At 48.2% G+C, this 20767-nt stretch overlaps 1 protein-coding gene across 1 annotated transcript; it reads right to left on the reverse strand.

Moving 5' to 3' along the window:
* Positions 1-5614: 5614 nt before the first annotated feature.
* LOC144167718 (ABC transporter A family member 11-like) lies at positions 5615-7496 on the reverse strand. Its single transcript, XM_077696903.1, has 2 exons — positions 7159-7496; positions 5615-6251 (listed from the first exon to the last, which is right to left on the reverse strand). Exons 1-2 carry the CDS (start codon positions 7483-7485, stop codon positions 5964-5966), a joined length of 615 nt encoding a protein of 204 aa, XP_077553029.1. The 5' UTR covers positions 7486-7496; the 3' UTR covers positions 5615-5963.
* Positions 7497-20767: the final 13271 nt, after the last annotated feature.

Genomic DNA, 20767 nt, shown 5'->3' on the forward strand with positions numbered 1-20767 from the left:
TTAACGTGTTACATAGCCGTTTGGAGCTTTTTAACATCATTCGGCACAAATCTATCCATATTTTTATAAAAACTGGGTAGGCCTTGCGATGACAAAAAATAACAATTACTTTATTCTGCAGGCAAAGGATTAATGACGTATAACAGGCGGGGCTCGGTATGAGTGGTCGTTATAAGCGCGAAGCTAACAACTTTGCAGCGTTCTGTTATTGTATACTTTCAGTCCGATAAAGCGCCTTCACAGCGGTTTACAAATCAGGCCAAAAACAATGTAGTTTGGGGTAGAGCTCTAGACCAAAAAAAGTATCAAGCGAAGCGAAGGCTTCGTAGCGTGGTTGCCTTTGTAGTGTTGCTGGCGGTGTAGAACATCCACAAAGTTTCACGAAGAAACAAAGATCTTTCACTGCCACAGAAAGTGAGACAGCGCCGTCCTTCGAGATCCAGAAGCACAAACCCCAGCTCGGCCTCGCCGTCGCCTAGGTCACGTCAGTATTGACCAACAGAAACGAGGATATCTTTGAGGCCCTGGTAGTATTCAGTTAAAGTGACTTGAAACAGCCGATTGGCGCGCTCCTCTTCAAAACACTATGAAACGGAACCAGTTCAGTGCCTCGCTAAAATACCTCCAAATATCAGACATATGGGGTCTTCAGAAGTCATTCGGTCGCTCTAAACTGTCGATTGTGTCAGCGAAGATATGAGTTTTCCGTTACGATGGTAGTCAGCACCGGGCTGTTCCTCTTTGCGAACTTTCTTGGCTCGATCAGCCGACATCTTCTGACAAACACAAGTTACAGATGCTGTTGTCCTGGCAGTTCTTTATTTGTGGTCGAAACTAGAACACACATAGGACACAATACTTGATCGTGATCACTGCATAGCTCCTTGTTTTTTTTTTTCTCCCTCGAATAAACCGATTCGCATTCCATAGCTTGCTGAGGTTCCTCGCACATTTCCCGAATGCACCAGAAAAAATCGCTGTAGTGACTAAAAATAATTACGGCTCCCACTGCGTAGCTACGATGTGCTGTCCGTCTGTATACTATTTGGGACGAAATTCAGTATACTATTTGGGACGAAATTCAAACGCATATTTTTGTTCATAGGTAGTCTTCTAGGTGCGGCCTGCTCCTGCGCGGGAGTGAGTTCTCCCACGCTGTCTCGAAGCAAAACTACCGTTTCAAAAAATACCAGCTGCAGTGCGAGGTTCTTTGCATTGGGGCAGCTATAACAAGGCCTGAATTTATCCTTTCTGGCCACCCGCACCAAGGTTGGAGCCAGGACACAAGGGTACCGGACTAAAACAAACCCACCCCACCGAGTGGCGGCTCAACTGCCACCGTTAGCACCTTTAAATGTTTATTCTCGCTCTCTGTCTCTCTCTCTACATTCTCCAACCGTTTCTTTAGATTTGCAAAAGACAGGGGGGGGGGGGGGGGGGTAGACAGCAATCTGCGCGTCTCTCGCCAAAACAATAGTCCGCCCTGGCTAACCGGCTTTCTAAATTTCGGGAAGGGGGGGGGGGGCGAGGCGGCAGTATTGGAGACCTCCGGAATTTTTTTAAATGCAGAGCATTCCACTAACTCACGATGTCAACCGCTTTGACGTCCGTAGTCGTAGTCCGCACCCCTCCCCCTACACTATATATAAAAAAATACTATCCGGCGCCTGGTTTCGATCCGTCGACCCTGCGGGCGGAACGCAATGTACATGGTGCTCTACCCACTGCGCCACAAAGCCGGCACAGAATGGGAGGCTACGAACGCGCCTTATATCGCACCCCTCCCCCTACACTATATAAAAAAAAAACTATCCGGCGCTGGTTTCGATCCCTCGACCCTGCGGGCGGAACGCAATGTACATGGTGCTCTACCTACTGCGCCACAAAGCCGACACAGAATGGGAGGCTACGAACGCGCCTTATATCCTTGACTACGTCAAGAAGCTGCTGATACAACGCATTCACTACCACCAACTCCCCAAACACTAAACGTTAACGCAATACACCCACCCCCTATGCGACGCATTTACTCGAGTCCCCCTCGCGGGGAGATGGGCCCAATTTTTTTACCACCCGGGGATCTTTGACGTGCGCCGAAATATCGACACACAAGCTCCCCCTTCGACATAAATCGACACACGAGTGGTTTAAAACCTAAACCTATACAGAAATGACGATCTTTGCAACGCTGTAAAGTCAACCATGAAGTGATCAACTATGCGAAACGCAATGTTTTTGTAGTCTGGGCGTCTTCGGTGCCGCGCACCAACTTTTGCCGGTATTTGTTTGAAGCTTAGCTTCCGCACAACCTGCACGTGCCTTCAGCCTCGACACTAATGCCCAATCCGCCCGTCGCCTCTGCGCAGTAATGTAGATCCAATCCAATCATTGGAACAGTTGAAGATACAGTCGCAAGCTGTCAACTTCCGCGCCCATAGAAACACGGGCCCCAATTAATTTCGTCGCACACTTTGTTGGCGTGACAGAGCAGAACGATGTATCTCTCCCAAACATTCGGCGTGAGGCGTGCAGTCGAACTCGGGGGGAAAAGGGCCAAGCCCAATCGGACTGATGACTCCTAGTACGGTACGTGCACTTCGACAAAAGCTTAGCGACGAACCATGCGACTCGCAAACAAATTACACGACAAAATTAGTTTCATCTGCTGGATATGCCAACACCCATTTCGGACCTTTTGTTCTCCATTTATTGGTAACGAGGAACCTCGGCGTCACATGGTGGCGCGCTTGTCTGCAGCGGAAAACCTGATACAGTTATTGAAGAGTACGTTTTTCGACGAAACAGCGCTTGTGTTAAACTTGTTAAACAGGAACCTGAAGCAGGTGGATCCCGTACGCTCGCAACCAAGGGCGATATTTACAGAAAATAAAGTTAGCGCTTAAGTCTCACAACCGATATTAATGTCTTTTCAGGACTATACGATTTGACCATACGTGAGGTGTGGAAAATATATATTCACCAACGGTTGTACTCGGCTATTCCGTTTTGGACCAATACACCATTGGATATTATATTTTATTCGTTGCTTGTCATGATTAGTTCACCGTGGAGTTGTACAGAATTTGACTTTATTCTTGGGTTCCAAAAGCACTGACTTTACTCAAGAGCGTTTAAAAACAAAATCATAAGACGTTGCGCCACCTCTAAGGGTAACATGGTCAATAAGAAACTGGCCCTTAAGAGAAACAAACAACCTATTTTTCAAGCGCACCGTAAACATACGGTAGGGGGCCACGATTAGCATTGCACAACTTGGGTTACAGCGAATAAACAACGACTCCATAAATTTTCGGGGGCCCCACAGCTGTTTACGTGCTAGTGTTTTTGTGTTGACACATGTAATCAAACACGTGTCCCTTTTTTAAGCAGTGGTCAACCAGTTCTGCCTTTGCACGTGTAGCATTTGTAGCCTTAAAAACATCTTTCTCATGCTCATTCATTCGTGTTCCTCGTCGCCTCCCAGTCTCCCCGATTTACGATGTGTCGCAGTCCTGGCATTCAACCTTGTAGGCGACACCACTTCACTCATTCGCCTGAACGTGGTCCTTTGGTCTCGGGAAGTGGCTTGAGAGTGAGCAATGCGGTTTGCAAACCATTCTAACACCCAAAGGCTTTAGACCTCTTATAATATTGTCAGATAGCCCCGAAAAAATCGTATGGAAACAAAAGGAGTAGTTCCCGAAACCAGTTCCCGAAACCAAAGGACCGAGTCCCGGCGAATGAGCGAAGTGGTGTCGTCTACAAAGTTGAATGCCAGAACTGCGACGCATCGTATATCGGGAGACTGGGAGGCGATGAGGAACTTCAATGGAGGAGGTTGAGAAAGATGTGTTTAAGGCTACAAATTCTACTCGTTCAAAAACAGAAATGGTCGGCCACTGCTTAAAAACTGGACACGGGTTTAATTTTGTCAATACAAAAAACACTAGCACATTAACAACAGTGGGGTCCCCAAAAATCTATGGAGGCATGGTCTATTCACCGTGACTAATCGTGACCCACTACCGGATGTTCCCGGTGCGCTTGATAAATAGGTTATCTGCGTCTCTTAAGGGACAGCCTGTTAATGACGACGCCACCCGTATGACGACGCCACGTCTTATGATTTTGTTTTTAAACGCTGGGAAATAAAGCCAGTGTTTTTGAAACCCAATTATAATTTAACAACGTTTGGGTACGAGCTACTTCTTACTCCATTATAATTCCGTTAAGCGCAGAAAATAAGCAACAGGGCGTTGTAGACTGGCCCTTCGACAAGTGCTGGTCCTTGTCTCCCACATCCCGTGTTTTCTTAGCTGTGCTTAACGGAGTTATAAGCAATAATAATGACCCCTGGATTTTGGAACATTTCTTTTAGAATTTAACATTTCCGTCTGCTGTCAAGGCATGGGCTCGTACCAGAGGTGTGTGCTAATGCTCCTACCGGAAGCGTTTACCGGAGGCATGTGGCCTGAACTGGTGTTTGATTATAACTATCCCGAAACAATACGACGCTGGTGTGCTCAAACGACTACATACACATAAAAAGTTCTATCTCAGTCGGTGTCATACATAACTACCTGTCGCAATTTCCGCTTGCTCTCAATGTAACATTAGCTTCTACCGGAGAAGTGCAAAGTTCTAAGGAAGTTTCCTGCATAACAATCAGTCGCAATTTTATAACATAGCATAGCATCCTACGGGAGCTGTGTGAAACTTCCGGATAGTTCGCCGGACTTGCCGTGCTTGCTACTTGACTTGATGAATTAAAGACATCACGCTAAAACGTCCATCCTGTTCTTCGTAAACAGTGTTGAGGAAGCGACAATGTCCCGCGCTCTTTATCGCTCTCTGGTTTGTATATTACTGAAGTTCCACTCTGCTGGCATCCAACGACATTGCCTTATCTAATACTACCTATCGGGTTAGTGATGGGCGAGGATGGAAATTCACTGTCCCTCATGGAAAGCCGGACTCCCACACGGCCACTAATGGGAAGGGCGAGGATCTGTGTGATCGCCCATTCTTTCGCACTAATCATCAAAGCTGGGCAAAAGACTTCAGCAGTATCGACATCACCTAACTTCAATTGTTTCCCAACGGAATATACGGGTTTCGTAGCCAGCACAGCCAGCTATCCTCTCAGCTAGCCGTTGGGTTATACCACAGCAAAAAAACAACTTAAAGCGCACAAAACAAATTTAAATAACATAAAAACAGAACCTAAAATGAACAAAACTATTCCCGTTTACAAACAAAACGTACAAGTATGGTTATAGAAGCTAGCTTAGATAGCCTTTGCTGACCTACATGGATAGCTCAATCAACCTAAAGGGTAGTAGACTACCTCAATTAAACTGAATCAACGCGCACCCAACCAGGAAACAACCACGGTGTCACAAAAAATTGGTCAAAAGCAGCCTAAGCCGACCTAAAAGACAAAACCACAAGAAAGTAAAAAATACACTTCCTGAAACTTCGCTGAATTCAAGGAAACTACCTGAAATCTCGTTTATAATTGAAGAATGTGTCAAATTTAGTTCATGCGTGATAAAAATATTTTTTTGAAGTGCAACAATTTATTCAAAAATACAAAACAACGTCACGAGGGCACAAAATCGGCATCATAAGTTTGCTATCTTACTAAGTCTTGGGCGATCTCCATGGGAAGTGTGGTCGGACGAACCAGCCTGGGCTGCTCCAGCAGGCCATGAGGCCGACTGGGCTGCAGTGCACGAAACCTGTGTGGTGTGGCTTGTTGCAGGAGGGGGAAACTGACACTGCGCTGCTCGGTACACCGCTCGTGGACTCGTCTTCCAATATAGTAGCAGGCCCAAAATAAAAATTCCACAAAATATGGAAAACACGTTTCGGTGTGTAAATAAAAATAAATCTGCACAGTACAAGTGTTCAAGGCCCCGACCTGATGAAGTACACGTAAGCCGCTCGTGCGGTCGAAATGGTTACGACGGAACCACGGGAGCCTTGATGGGCACATCCTGGTACTTGGCGATCTCGAGCAGGACGTGCTCAAGAATCACCCCCGTCAGCGGCATGGCGTTGGTGAACGCCTGGATGCAGGACTTCGGGTCTATCAGGATGTCCGCCCTTTGCATCCACAGCGGCATCCAGTCGACCCCGTACTCGACGAAGCTGGTCGGATGGCCAACGAATGTTGCCTTGGGAAATTCCGCCTTCACCGACCCGTCAACAGTCCAGGCAGCAGGATTCCCGTAAGCATTTGGCTTGAGCTGCATAGAGCGGTAACAGAAAGGCCTTGTTACTTCGATCGCAGTTGACGCGTCGAAGAAGAGAAAAAACTGCCCTGTGAAGCATGTCGCACAAATTCAGACCTCTTTAACATGCGTGAGAACGCAGGCTGAAACAAAGCAAAATGAAAAAAAAAAAAAATAACGAGTGCCTATTAATTAGATCATATGTGGATCATATGTGGATCATATTTGGATGAACAACTGATAGGGAGATCCTCGCATGCCACTCTTTGTCACATAGGAACAAAGTGAAGTGATTATCACAGCCCTTGTCTCTGATAAATAGCATAGCACATTGGGGTTGACGGGTACAAGTGATGGTATACTTAAGCATTGGCGCCGTTTATCTAATAAACGCCTCATGGCACGAACCCTTCGGTGCCATTTATTTGTACCTTCCTTGGCAAAGGTTTCTAAACACCTGCCACTTGGACATTGTAGTCTCAAGGTTAGCACCAGTTTCCGCCGGTAATGAATAGGGCGCGACACCTGACCCACTGCCACCTGACACTAGTTCCTGGCGCCTGTAGGCACTGATATGTTTCCCAGATTCCGCTTAAGGGCATACACGAGCTGAATTTCATACACGCCGTATACTCGCAGGGCTCAGCAATGTGCTTGGTTTATTTGTTATCTGAAACCGCGAGATTACCGGCGGCCTAGAAGGCCGACTACAGCACCTCCCCCCCCCGCGTTCGCGTTATGTTATACAGTTCAAGCGCCAAATAGGGTCGGTATGGCATTTGTTTTAATGTCCCTTATTGAGTGATAAAGCAAATACCAAAGAGGAAGGCCTGTGTAAATTGTATTTATAAAGCACTAACCAAGGGACTCAGCGAAGCTTCACGAAAACGCATTCGCGAGATTCGTAGCCCTTTGAAATCACCTTGAGTCTGACGGTGAACCCTCGGCAAAATTCTACCCGTAGCTCGTCGAGGAGGCCAAAGTAGTGCAGCTGGCCGTCCACCATGATGGACATGCTGTCCGACATGACCACCGCGTCGCAGAGGTTTGTGGTCACCAGCAGCACGGCCGACTTGTCCAGGCGGCGCAGCAGGTTCCCCTTCTTGAAGATGGTGCGGTTGGCGAACAAGTCCAGGCAGGTGACCAGGTCATCCATCAGCAGCACGGGAGGCTGCCCCACGATGGCGACGGCCAAGGGAAGCTTCCGCCGGCCACTCGCGCTGCGTTGACACAGTGACGACGCAGGCATGTCAAGTTCCACACCATCCACTGCACACTGCCCGGGAAGAAAATAGTTCACGCGGGGCATCAGCGAGACCATTGAAATTAGATGGTCAAAAAGCAACTTTACTGCATTCTAGTGCATTCTCGCCTTCACTACTGCGTTCCAGTGCGGGGCTCAACAGGAAAAACAAACATACAAAACCTACACCGCCTCAAAAAAAGTGTTACACATAATTGAAAACGCATTTTATATCAGTTACAGTACTCCAATATTTAGGAAGCATCACATTTTGGCAATTATGAGAATTACAAACCGAAAACTCCCAAATTATTTATCACCAAATTAGGACTGACCCAAATATGTTTTACAACAAAAAATACACGTCAAAAGAACATGGACACGAGTTTAGGCCGATAACACGCACAAAACCAAAGAACTCCCGCAAACTAAGGTCCCCAGAAATTGAGTGACCAGATACCTGTCTTCTTAAACCTCGCCCTGCAATTCTAACCATTATACAAGACGCTAAACCTAAATAAGCATTCAAAAATAAATTAGACATATACTTCTTAGAACCACAGTAAAAAAAAAAAAAACTTTTTAAGTATTGCTTCCTTCTGAAAACTGAGAGCTCATCTTTTTCCCCTCCGTAAAATTTTGTATTCTAACTGTTGTTTTTTTTTATGAAAACTCTTTCGTACTGTGAAATCGGGTATTCTAATTTTTGTTTTTTCTGAAAACTGAGAGGTGATTGTTTTTTTCTCTCTGTGAGTATTGTAATAATTTTTTTTCTGAAAACTGAAGACTTATTTTCTGTCAGTACAATTGCGTACATTGTTCTGTTATTTTGTATGGCCTCATAAGACATGCCATTTCCCGCAGAGTCGAGCCAAAACGGCAGGGGGGGGGGGGGGGGGGGGGGGGGAGACGTCACTTTGTCAGCCTTTCTGCCTTTCTGACCGCTCCCCTCGACGACTGGACTAGCCAATCCTGTACATGTCGTTGATATAAAGAAACTTTCAAACTCTCAAACATCACCTGCACTTATGGCAGCCACTCTTCTCCCACTGAAGTGAAACCCCAATGGACTACGATATGGCAACAACTTGAAATAACACTCTGGGCCGAAATTCGCCATGAGTAACTGAGCAGCCTGAAAATCTCCAACAAGCTCCAGCGTAAAACGTCGTTCTGAATTCATCACTTTGAACTGAACAGAGGTGTATGTCCTAAGGGACTTAAGTTTAATTGTTCACTAAGACCTCGTTTAAGCTAAATATTGTATGCAAAACACAAAATATAACCCACTTCACACAACATACATTCACATCAATCCCGTATAGAATGAATATAAATCCCATATGCAGATGTGGAATTGGGGTAAATACATGGTGCGAATAGTATGTGACTAGCGGTGAGAATAGTGAGCAACGTTACAAAGAGCTAAACACGGGGGAAAATATCAGAAAACCGTAATGAGGTCACTGGCGCGAAGGAATGAACGCCAACGGTGCCATTGTTTGACTCAAGCGCTGCTTAATATCAGTGGTCGTCAACTTCTAGAAGTAAAACCAATCGCAAAGATTTCTGAAAAAGCACGCGCGTTCAGTTTTACGCGAGTATGACACCACCTTAGTTTTTGCCGCGCTAACATTAGCGCGTGCTTTTTTGGGCCGGTGAATAAGTGCGACAACATTTATATGCAGGTACTACAACCGATAAGACATAAATTCCTTGAAAATGTTAATGTCCGTATGAAGTAAATAAATGCTTCACAGCGGCCGAGGCATCATTAAAAATGGCTGCAGGTTTAAAAGCACACCTTGCGCTGGTAAGACATCCCCTAATGTTTCGCATACTCCGCCCCGTCATTCGCCACATTCGCACATTTGTTCACGCTGATTGCTTGTTCTGTATCCTTGAGGGGAAGCAAAACTGCGGCGATTTGTTAGAGCGAAGAATGTACAGGTGCTGCCAAAATTAATTCGAACACGGTCTGGTAAATTTACAGGAATTTCTTCATCCGGAAAACTGACGGGCTGCATTCGTGTCCGTTTAAAGGAGTCCTCCCTAATATAAAAAGCTTCCTGTAAACCAGTAGTGGCTGTCCTAAAGCCAGTAAGATAAATATTTTGTGATATTAGCAAATCGTTCTTTCAATTACTTGTAACGACACCTGCACCGTTCTGCGAACAGCCATAGCCAGCAGGCTTAGACGATAACATGCGTGTTGCAATAATAAAGGGTTTTATTCAGCTCTTGCGCGGTCTTTTTTTACCAGCTTCGAAACATATTCTAGTTAAAAGTTAGTTTAAAGTTGGATGACAGCACAACGTGCACGCCCCTTTCATGACAGGGAGCGCATCAGGAGAATCTCAATGAGAAGTTTCGCAAATCAAGATTTGAAGAACATTTGGAGGAGACCATGTTGGAAATCTGTACATGAAATCTCAGCTGGGGATCCAGTTAGATGGTACATATCAAGAAAACAGTATGCAGAGCGAAACCATGCTTGCTTCGAGCAAAACAGTGCCGATTAAAATTTACAACGCCATCGCTGCCATCACTGTTTTTCTTTTCAACCTATTCTTGTAAAACCGTTACACCACACAGCATGCCCACTTTTGGGGAACTAACTTCAGGATTAGCGTGTCAGCTACACCAAATTAGTTATTCTACCATATCGTACCATAGGATACAGGTGTGCATGTTTGCCGACTCAGTAAAGGTCATCCACAAGAGTAGTCTAGTCACGAACGCGCGAGCATGCTTAACGCTAAATATCTGTATTGTATCGAAAAGAAAATTGAGTCGTTAAAATAATCTGGTACATTTTCAATGACGAGACTCAAGCAGCTTCAATCTCGCTAACTTCATTTGCGCACGATTCAAATAGCGGGAGTGAATAAATACGCGTTAGTCGCATGAACCAAATTTTCATATCGAGGCACCATCAGAATAATAAATTATTGGGGTAGGGTGCTGGAACCTTTCCCCGTCCTCTAAGCTGAACACGATTAGTCGCCTCTCCTCCCACCCCACTTATTCACCGTCCTCCAATCCTACAGCGCGTTTTTCATCGTCTACACCGCCTAATTCCAGCCCCCACGAGGAACGTTCCCTCTGTTTGTTGCTGGTTAAGGCATAGAACCACGCCAGGCTCACCTTTGGTTCGCAGCGAGCTCTTCTCTGGAGGATCAGACACTGCTCGGACGGTTCGGGTGAAGAGCTAATGGCGTCGGCGGTCGTTCTTCGCGTGGCGCGTGGCATCGATGCTCGAGAGACCAACTAACCGTGCTGGCACGGGCTGCGAGCGTGACATGACACCATGACTCGTGCTAAGCAGTGTGTGGCTGCAGCGAGACTAATCAAGAGCCCGAATTTATGCGACATGCCCATTTGGAGTGATTGGACAAGAGCACTGTAGTATCCGGGGTTTCCGTATCTAAGCATTTCGGTGGTTATACCACCAGGGGGCTACGCCGCGGGTATACATGTGACGTCACTCAATAAATGTTCTCTTTTGGCTTGACTCTTTCACCGGGCGGTTGTCTCCTGCTTCGCCCTTCGGGGCCGTCGCCGACGCGACACCACAATGGCGTAGTCGACACAAGAACAGTCCGAAGTGTAAGCGCTCGACATTCCTTCAGTAAGGTGTAAGCCGCCGATAGGCCGCAAGTTTTATTTTCAAGTAGTGAGGGCTGAAACAGTCAGCCAAGAGCGGTAAAGAGTTAGGCCTACGCGGACGACCGCACCGGCGAGGAAAGGGCGGCGAGCAGCATAGTGCCGAAATCGACGTGCATCGAGCGACACGCAGAAAATACGTCCAGTGACATGTAACCTTCAGGTAATACTGCAAGATATCGTCAACTGGCAGCAAGTATTTCTTGCACCAGGATTATATAAAGTTCATAAAGCAATGTAAAGCGGCACTACTTCGTTCATTATCGGGTCAAGATGGCTGGCATAGCCACGAAGCCACAACCATTTTTGCCGAACCCGGGGAGACCGGCCATCGCATGGCGCGAGTGGCATCGCACGTTCGAAACATACCTTATTGCAGCAGGCTGTGAAAAATTCACTCCCCGTCGCAAAACAGCGCTCTTGAAGACCTTTTGGGAAGCGGAAGCGAATGGAACTGCGCATATGATCGAGGTAGCCAGACCGTCGGGCGCAAGCACCGGCAACGACTATGAATATCTCGTTCAGGGCCTCGCGGCTCACTTTGACGTTTCGACATCACAGCGGGCGAACCGCATACAGTTCCGAAGTTTATGTCAAGCAGAAACGGAATCGGCGATCGGCTTCGCGCGCCGTGTGCAATACGTGGGTCGACAATGCAACTTCGGCTCCGACGAAGCCGCGTCACTCGTGGATCAACTCATCATGGGACTTGCGTCAGATCACACCAGGGAACGTCTGCTCACAGAAGGCCCGGCACTCACGTTTGACGAAGCCATCCAAGTCATCCAAAACGTAACTGAAGTCCAGGATCTGCTCCAGCGATATCGAGCAGCCAGAGAAGCAATAGTTCAAGCGATCGACAGGACTCAACGAATTCGACCGCTTCGATTTCAACAGCGCCCCACCCGATTTCCGCGTCGTGAGTTTCGCCCCATAATCTCAACAAACAGAAGTGCAGCACCGTCACGTCCGGGGTTTAGGTTAGCCCGGACCAGTGCTCGGCGTCCTCCAGCGTGCGGCCGCTGTAGTAGGATGTGGCACACGCTTCAACAGTGCCCCCATCTGGGGAAAACGTGTTTCCAGTGTGGTAAAATCGGCCACTTAAGGAATGCCTGCCGTACGCCGCGTTCTGCAACCACGCATCGGTCGTCACCTCCTGTGAAACGAAACACCCGGCCACCGTTGCGAAACATCGAGACTCCACTCAACGACGATAAGGCAATAGTCGTCAACCACCTGGGTCAACCAACACAAAAATTCATCACGCCAAGGATTCTACTCTGACGTCAAGAAGACCAGATTCAATACTGGCAAAAGCCAGTCTGGAATTGATCAACTGGGTGAAGTGGTTGAACAACTCCGCCTTGAACTACAGGGTCATGTATCAGAGCTAGCACAAAGCAGAAGGAGGGAAGCGAAATTGGCCGAAGAAATGCGCTTGCTAAAGTCTCAACTAGCAGATCTTCGAGAGAAATTTCGAGCGAACTCGTCTGAACTTGAGAAGGGCACAAGTGAGGATCAGGAGTTTCAAGAGGAAGAAGCAGACAAGCCTGAGGGAGGCGTCGAGAAGGCCTACGAAGAGGGAAAGCCCACGATCTTGAAAGAAGCCGAGAAGGCCAAAGGAGGCACCGAGAAGGCCGACAAAGCCGAAAGCCTGAGGGGGGCGTCGAGAAGGCCAACGAAGAGGATAAGCCCAAGATCGAGGGCGTCGAATATGACGAAGAGTCCGCCGACAAGAAAAAGAAGAAAAAGAAAATGGGGACAGGAAACAATGCAGTGTGTGAGGTGAAGCACAGTGCCATTACCGTCAAGTACATTTAGTTAGTTTTAGACATGTGAATGATATTACCTCTGCTGTGTGGACTGTCAGTTGTTTGTGTAGAGTATTAGAATATCATTTGCTCGTTTTATTCTTTTCTTTATAAGGGGGGAAGATGAACTGCGAAAAAGAAATTTAAGGGAAGGAGAATGTAGTATCCGGGGTTTTCGTATCTAAGCATTTCGGTGGTTATACCATTAGGGGGCTATGCCGCGGGTATATATGTGACGTCACTCTGAATAAATGTTGTCTGTTGGCTTGACTCTTTCACCTTTCACCGGGCGTTTGTCTCCTGCTTCGCCCTTCGGGGCCGTCGCCGACGCGACACCACAAGCACCCTTGGCAAATCCTTTGCATCAAACAGTCTGCGCTTAGGACACCAGCATTCGTGATTCAAAGAAAGCAGAGCACCAAAGGCCAGGGACGGGCACAAGACTACAGGGACTGTTCTAAACTTCCAGCTGATTTTATGTGTGATTGAAATCCAATATATACATGCCGTCCAGCCAGAGGCTATACAGTGACGGGCGTCTGTTTGTGCGCAGTGAAAGATCTCAAAACGGTCGGTCAGAATCCCAGACACGCACGCACACAATAGCAAAAGTAAAGCGAGAATGAACCATCAATAAGGAAGATAGAATCGCTGGTCTGATTTCGGAAAGATATGTAGTCTAGCACAGTAAAAGACAGGCGGCCAGGAAGCCCATGAAAAAAATTTGAACGTGTATTTTTGTTGGTATTAATGAATTGTAGAAATATGTTATTGTGATCAATATCAACTTTTATACAGTCGAACCTCGTTAATTCGAACTCGCTTAATTCGAAGTCCTCGTTTATTCGAAGTGGCGCTGCGGTCATGGCAAAGTTGTATGCATTTAAATAGCTTTCTTAAATCCAGCTTCTTTTAATTCAAACCAATTTTCGGGCCACTTTGAGTTCTAATTAGTGAGGCTCGATAGTATAACTATTCGGGATCATCCTAAGCTAGGGACGAAAAGGCGTTTTTGATGGGCGGTTTTATTCGGCTTCAGCATCGCACGTTTCGCTCTGCATACCCCATGTGGCGTCGCCGTTCGAGTGAGTGAACAACTTGAACGGAGCTTAAAATAAAGAATGGCGCGCGCAGGCACCAGATGGGGTGGTTCCCTATTCGCGGGACCCATATGTGTCCAGTAATTCTCCTCCTCGAGCCACCAGCTGTTGCTGAATGGCGAGGTCAGAGCTGGACAGTAAGGTCTCCCATCGCTCGAGCGGGTTGGAATTGGGGGAGGGGGGAAGGGTGTAGGGGGGTGTCTTGAGTTTTTTTGCACTCCCCAATAATGTGCGCGAGAGTGCCGAGCATGATCCCAAATGGCAAATATGGTCGCCACTATCCACAATACGCGAAGAGCATTTTTCTTTATATTATAAATGAGCAAAGACGTGCCGTCACAAACCGCGGTGTTAAAAGACATAGACAGAAAAAGGTCACCTTCGGACGAAATCTCAGCCTGAACTGAGAAGTGTTTTGTCCAGAAAATATGTTTATAGAGTATTATTTCTCGCGTTAACACGCTGTACAGAGATATTTGATGAAGTCAACAGTTGGACGGCATACTGTCTAGGTCAGGGGGTATAATATAAAAGATGAAACACAGGTCACTGACCAAGAAAAAAACAAAAAAAATGGGGATGTGTAATGATTAGGGCTGTGGTTAGTTCAACTCACCGCGAATACACGAGCCTATTCTCCGTGGCTTTGTTCGTTGTCTCAGTGCCCTTCTTTCGCAATATACGGCTCAACAACCATACGTTGCCATTATTCTTTTCCAGTGAACTCCCACGCGGCGAGAAAACCCATAGGCTGTATACAGCCATATCTCGTTAATTTGAACCCGACGGGGCCGGAACATTTGTTCAAATTAAAGGAAGTTCGAATTAACGAAAGCTAATTAAATTGTGGGCTTACCTGCAGTGGCAGATCTACCACAGCAGTTAAGTCGTCATGTGTACACTTGTGAGGGAACACTTGAGTGGAAAGTACACGAAGACTTATTCATGCGTATTTGCATTTTAAACTACACCATACCTATCATTAATAAAGTAGTCGGTTATGCGCGTATGCACACGTTTTTTCCCCAATGCATCGTTGAACATAGCTTGAAGCTTGCTAACAAGTTCTAAATCAGCATCCGCATTTTGCTGGCGGGGGAAGAAACACGCGGCGAAGTCCAGCGCCGACGCTACTTCAGTTCCACTTGGTGGAGTCGAAGGGGCAGGGGGCACTTCGTCGCTGGCCTCAAAGTCCTCACCACTGTGAGCAGAAGGGCCCTCAGAAGTACTCTGTTGACGGTACTTCGGCCGGAGAAGTCTTCCGGTGGAGCTCCCGCCACGGCCACAGTGGAATCTCTCCTCTGGAGAGAGGGTTGAGAGTCTTGTCCGGCCGTGCCCGGCAACGCAGAACATCTCCACGTGATTCGAGGCATTTTCGGAGCACGGCATGTTCGAATTAACCGTCGCAGATGCCTGCGTGTTCGAATTACCCGGTGTTCTCAGCCATTGCAATACACATAACTCTTGCGGGACCACAGCGTCAGTTCGAATAAACCGGAAGGTCGAATTTAGCGTTCGAATGGAAGAGATTCGACTGTACCATATTCACCTTCGAGGCATGCCGAGAACTGATCAAAGATACATGGATCCGCGGAAGTAAACGAGTCGGCGCGTGGAATGAAAAAAAAAAGAAAAAAACCCACGAAAGATGTGAGGACAAAAATTTAGATCAAATAAAAAGGTGATGAGAATTGGTCGGCCGCTTGCAGGGCGCACACCGTCGTAATGGCCAAAAGCCCCTTTCCGCAAGACCGTGAAGAATTCCCACGGGTTGGCTGTTCGATGTGCCGGACGGCTGTTCTCTTGAGACCGAAAGCCAGGTCATTCACTTCGCTGCCAAAAAGCCATAGTCGCTTTGGCCCATAGCTGAAGGAACTCCGGATACTGCGATTCCGGAGGCACGTAGTACGCCGCTGCTTTTGCTCGCATTGCTTCCGCTGATGGTGCAGCTTCTGCCGTCTGCTCCCCAAAGTCATGCCGCTGCTCTTCCACGAACAGGGCAAGCAAATGGAAGCAGGCAGGTATCTAGAACCAAATTTCCTCATGAAGCAACGTGAAAATGACGATGGAGTTACTGACACGCACGTGCCGCGCTGAGATGGTTAAGCGCTCCTAAACCTGTCTATCTGCTCTCCCGAGCACATGTCTCACCTCGGAGCCGATTGAACGCGCGTTCGTGCGGCAACGATGTGGAGGTCATGAAAATGAACCAGATTGGAACGACGATGGCGTGTCGGAACGTTGTGTGTGTTTTTTTTTTTTTTTACCCTTCAGTGCAGCCTGTTCCAGCGGGCCACATGAGCAGCAGCGGCGCGCGGCCATCTGGACCGAGGAGGCCACCCACTTTTTCTGTTTTCTTGCTAAGTAAACGTTTTGCCTTTTTTTCCTCCTCTCTTCGTGTCATACCGTTCGTGTTGCACCGCTGTTTTTCTCTACCCCTGCTCAGGACTGCTCCTTTGACTAGCTCTGGGTAGGCAGCTCTCGCATCATCTTTGTGGCGCAGTGTAGCCAGGCACGAATTAAGGTAGAAGTAAATGTGTAATTCGCAGACCGCGCTCTAAGCATAAAATTCATCATCATCATCAGCCTATCTACACCCACTGCGGGGCAAAGGCCTGTCCCATGGATCTCCAATTATCCCGGTCATGTGCTAACTGCGACCAATTTATCCCCGCGAACTTCTTGATCTCATCTGCCCATCAAATCTCTGCCGCCGCCACCCCGCTTGCCTTCTCGAGGGATCCGTTCTGTTACTCTTAATGACCAACGGTTATCTTGCCTTCGCATTACATGCCCTGCCCACGTCCATTTCTTCTTCTTAATTTTTACTAATACGTCCTTAACACGCGTTTGTTCCCTAAACCACTCCGTTCTCTTCTTTTCCCTTAATGTTACACCTATCATATTCCGTTCTATTGCTCGCTGAGTCGTCCTCAACGTACGTTGGACCCTTTTAGTGAGCCTCCAAGTTTCTGCCACGTAGGTGAGTGCCGGTAAGATGCAGCTGTCGTACACTTTCTTCATCAGGGACAATGGTAGGCTGCCATTCAATATCTCAGAATGCCTGCGTAATGCACTCCATCCCATTCTTATCCTTCTAATTATTTCTGCCTCATGGTTGGGATCCGGGGTCACAACTTGGCCTTAGTAGATATATTCGCTTACCACTTCTACTGCCTCGCCACCTATCTCAAACGGCTGTGCCCTGCCGAGGACATTAAGCATTACTTTAGTTTTATGCATATTAATTTTCAGGCCCACGATTCTACTATGCGTGACCAGTGCGGTAATCATGCTTTGCGATTCGTCCCCGAGTTACTTAACAAGGCAATGTCATCAGAAAACCGTAAGATTATTACCGAGTATATACCTGCGCATGCAGAATCCACCTGACATGAATATAAGAGGGTCTCTGTGTCCCCCCTCCGTTGACTGTTTTTACGTCACGCATATAAAGGCTTGCCAGAAGTACATTTCGTAACACTGGTGCAACTACTCTAAATGCCTACTGTGTAACAAACGTTTTACGTCACTCTGCTTAAATAATTACCTTCGTAACGCCTTCAGCTGTTTGAATTTAGGGTCTATAAAGCAGCTGGGCAGGACCCGCAGCACCATAATGATCATACTGCAGTTGAACCAGCCAGGGTGCAATCAGTACACGGTTGCGGTTAGTTAATTCGTAATGGTACTACTGCAAACGCACACCTACACTCATTCCAATAGATGTGCACCCGTTCCACTCGTCTGTGCCCTGTGTGAAGGGGACAGGGAAGGAGGAAGCACTGCACAGAAGTTGGGATACATGGTCGCTCCTTTTATAACTTGCGTGACTGTGCCTGCTGACATACTTCGCGCTCTACATTTCAAATAAGCACAAGAACCTAACGAATAATAAAGCAAATAAATTTATTTAAGAGTTCTCACAGTTCACTCAAACTGCAGCACGCCATCTATGCTAGTTTACGGTTTCCTCCTTCCTTCATTTCTCTTCTAATTTTGCACTCTTACCTGGAAAGTTTTCCACCGCACTGCCCAACCACGCCATAGAGTGCTTTAGTTTAATGCTAACATTGGTGATTTCCCAACTCCACTCCACCCGTATTTTTCTCAGTGTGTCGTCAGTTTCCTGCCTTTTTTTTTCGAACGCATCCATGCGCTCAGTTTTTATAATTTGATTCCAGACTTGTCTAAATGTGGGGAAACCAAACTAGAGCCGCTTTTTCACGCTTGGATGCCCGATAATCGTACTATGGCCAACTCCTGTCGTGCGTAATGGGGGGTCACACAAGCGGAAACTTTGCATCAACTCGTATACGGACGCTGTGCACCATCAATTTACCCCTCAGTCCGTGACACGCGTTCAGTGCATCGAGCGAGAGCCGACGTGCTGGCGTTATGCTTCGATAAAGGGTCGCGAAAAATGGAATTACAGTACTACCACCGCGATATCGAAACAGGCGGGAAAAGTGGTGGCAGTGCAGAGTCCCATTCCCTGGCAAGTGCTGCCATCTGCCAAAACTTGGTGGAACTAATTTTTTCCCTGAGAGCGCGCTACGCATAGCATAGAGTTACGCATAGAGTACCTTTTAGGACGCAGCGCTTTGTCTCCCGTTTGTGGGGAGAGCCGCGTCACCGTTGTCGTGACCGGGCGAAGGATGGCTGGACCAACAAGTGAAAAAAAAAAGCGTACGATGAAAGAAAGCAAAGTGGGGGAGTGTCGCGACATTCGGAAGGGAGGGCGGTTCGCCGTGGTGGCGCGAGCCAGCGCTCTGCGAAAGTGCGCGGTCAGGGAGAGGAGGGGGCAGTACACTGTGCCCGCGCGAGGCGCTCCACGGCGCGACACTTGGCGAAAACGTGAGGGGGCGTGCGCGGGACTAGTGCCTTCATTTAAGACACAGTTCGCGGTCCCTTCCTGAGACGCACTTCGCGCCGCCGACGCAGAGGCCCATCATCACTGCCGTCGCGAGACAACCCACGGGGGAGTGCTGCCTAAGCGCACTGCTGCTGCGCTCAAATACCGCCTTAAGGAGTATCGTAATGGCCAGCCAATTTTTAAATGTGGGAATAGTTTCGTCTCCGCACCTAAACCGACCTAAAACACACTAAACGACTCGTGTTGCCAAGAAGAATGCGTAAAAGAACAAAAAAGTATGAAGAAAACGGCAAGACTGCTGAGGCTCGAAACAAGGACGTAAAGGTTGGAAGATGCGACGCAACCCCCCAGGGCACAAAGGCCGAAGTTGATCAAGAAGATTGCGGTAGTGTTCAAGGCTACAGCCACTATACGGCGCTGGATGTAACAGGAAGTACCTGGGCTGAACAGGGAGTACCTGCCCTGGAACTACCTGGCCTGAATGTCGCACCGGTGCCACACCCAGACCTCGTGGGCCCCAGGGCTGTCAACCTGGCTGGCTGTTTGCTTCTGGTGTTCGAGTCTGGTGCCCAGTCGTCTAGATCTATCCCGGCTGACGGAGACGGAGCTGGGCGTGGTTTCCGGTTTTAGTCATTTTCCGTGCCAGCTTGGCCGCCCGGCAACTTGGCAGCCGTTCCTCCTCCTCGAAGCTATGTCTTTGACTTGAAGGTCCCGTGGGATCCACCGCTTACGATGTAATCGACAGCGTGGCTCGCTTTGTCAACTCAAACGAAATCTACTGTGTACAGCGCGTGGGTGGAAACACCTTACATGTCACCGTTAACTACAGAGCAGCCGCAACCACCCTCATTAATTTCAAAAGCATGCACCTCGGAGATAACATCGTCCCCCTCATCCATGCGGCCCTCTCACCCTCAGCGTCGCCGTCTTGTTCCTGCTATCGACCCGCATGCAAGTACTTAGGCCCAACGGCACCGTTATAGATATCAGAGGTGGCACCTTTAAGGGGGAGCCGTCAGGGCGCACTGGCACGCACTGTATACGTCTAGGTGCTAATGAAGGAGCACCCAACTTAATCTCTGTTGGCAACTACCGGGCTGTCTTAGGCTACCCGGGCTTCAAGAAGGGTGTACATGCCGACTTTGCAAACAAGAAGGCCGCATTGGGGGCAAGTGTTCGGGCCCCCTTCTGCGAGCGATGTGGCATCTACGGTCATAAAACTGAACCCTGTGACTTGTCTTGCCAGCGTTGTGCGGTGCCCCACGCTACAATGAGCTGTGCGGCACGCCGCTTGTACAGCGCGGTAGCAAAGGGTACGCAGGTCGAAAGCCAGGCGGCCCTCAAGTCGGCTACAAATTATTTACCTCCTTTTATGACGAGAAAGCAGTGAGCGCCGAGTCGCCACCCTCCAACCGACCAACCAACCGCCCTGGACGAGCCACCCATGCGCTGCGAGAATAACTTGAGTCCCGGGACCCCTGCAATGGCATGGCCACAGAAAAGGGAAAGCGAGCACGGCGACCATGCTGGTAGGGCTGTCACAAGCAAGCACAGCCACGTGGGCGCACATTTGGTGCCCTCTGACCCATTCGGCGGTGTCCTGAGTTCCTTGGCGAAACCTCAGCTATTAGAAAGCGAACCGGCCGGGCCTCTCGGGGCGTAGGGGCCCCAGATAATAGCGGAACCACTCGTACTTCATCTGGGTGGTCACAACTGGATGGCAGCAGGGACGAGAGGCATCTAGCATACGAAAGACAAGTGGGGACAGCAATCCACTCCGGCAAGAGACTTTGTAAAGAGGCGACAGAGCTGCGCATCCCACGTTAGCAAAAAAA

Source organism: Haemaphysalis longicornis, unplaced genomic scaffold (assembly GCF_048455015.1).
Source record: "Haemaphysalis longicornis isolate Haplotype H1 unplaced genomic scaffold, Haemaphysalis longicornis Haplotype H1 scaffold_2, whole genome shotgun sequence".
Taxonomy (NCBI): domain Eukaryota; kingdom Metazoa; phylum Arthropoda; class Arachnida; order Ixodida; family Ixodidae; genus Haemaphysalis; species Haemaphysalis longicornis.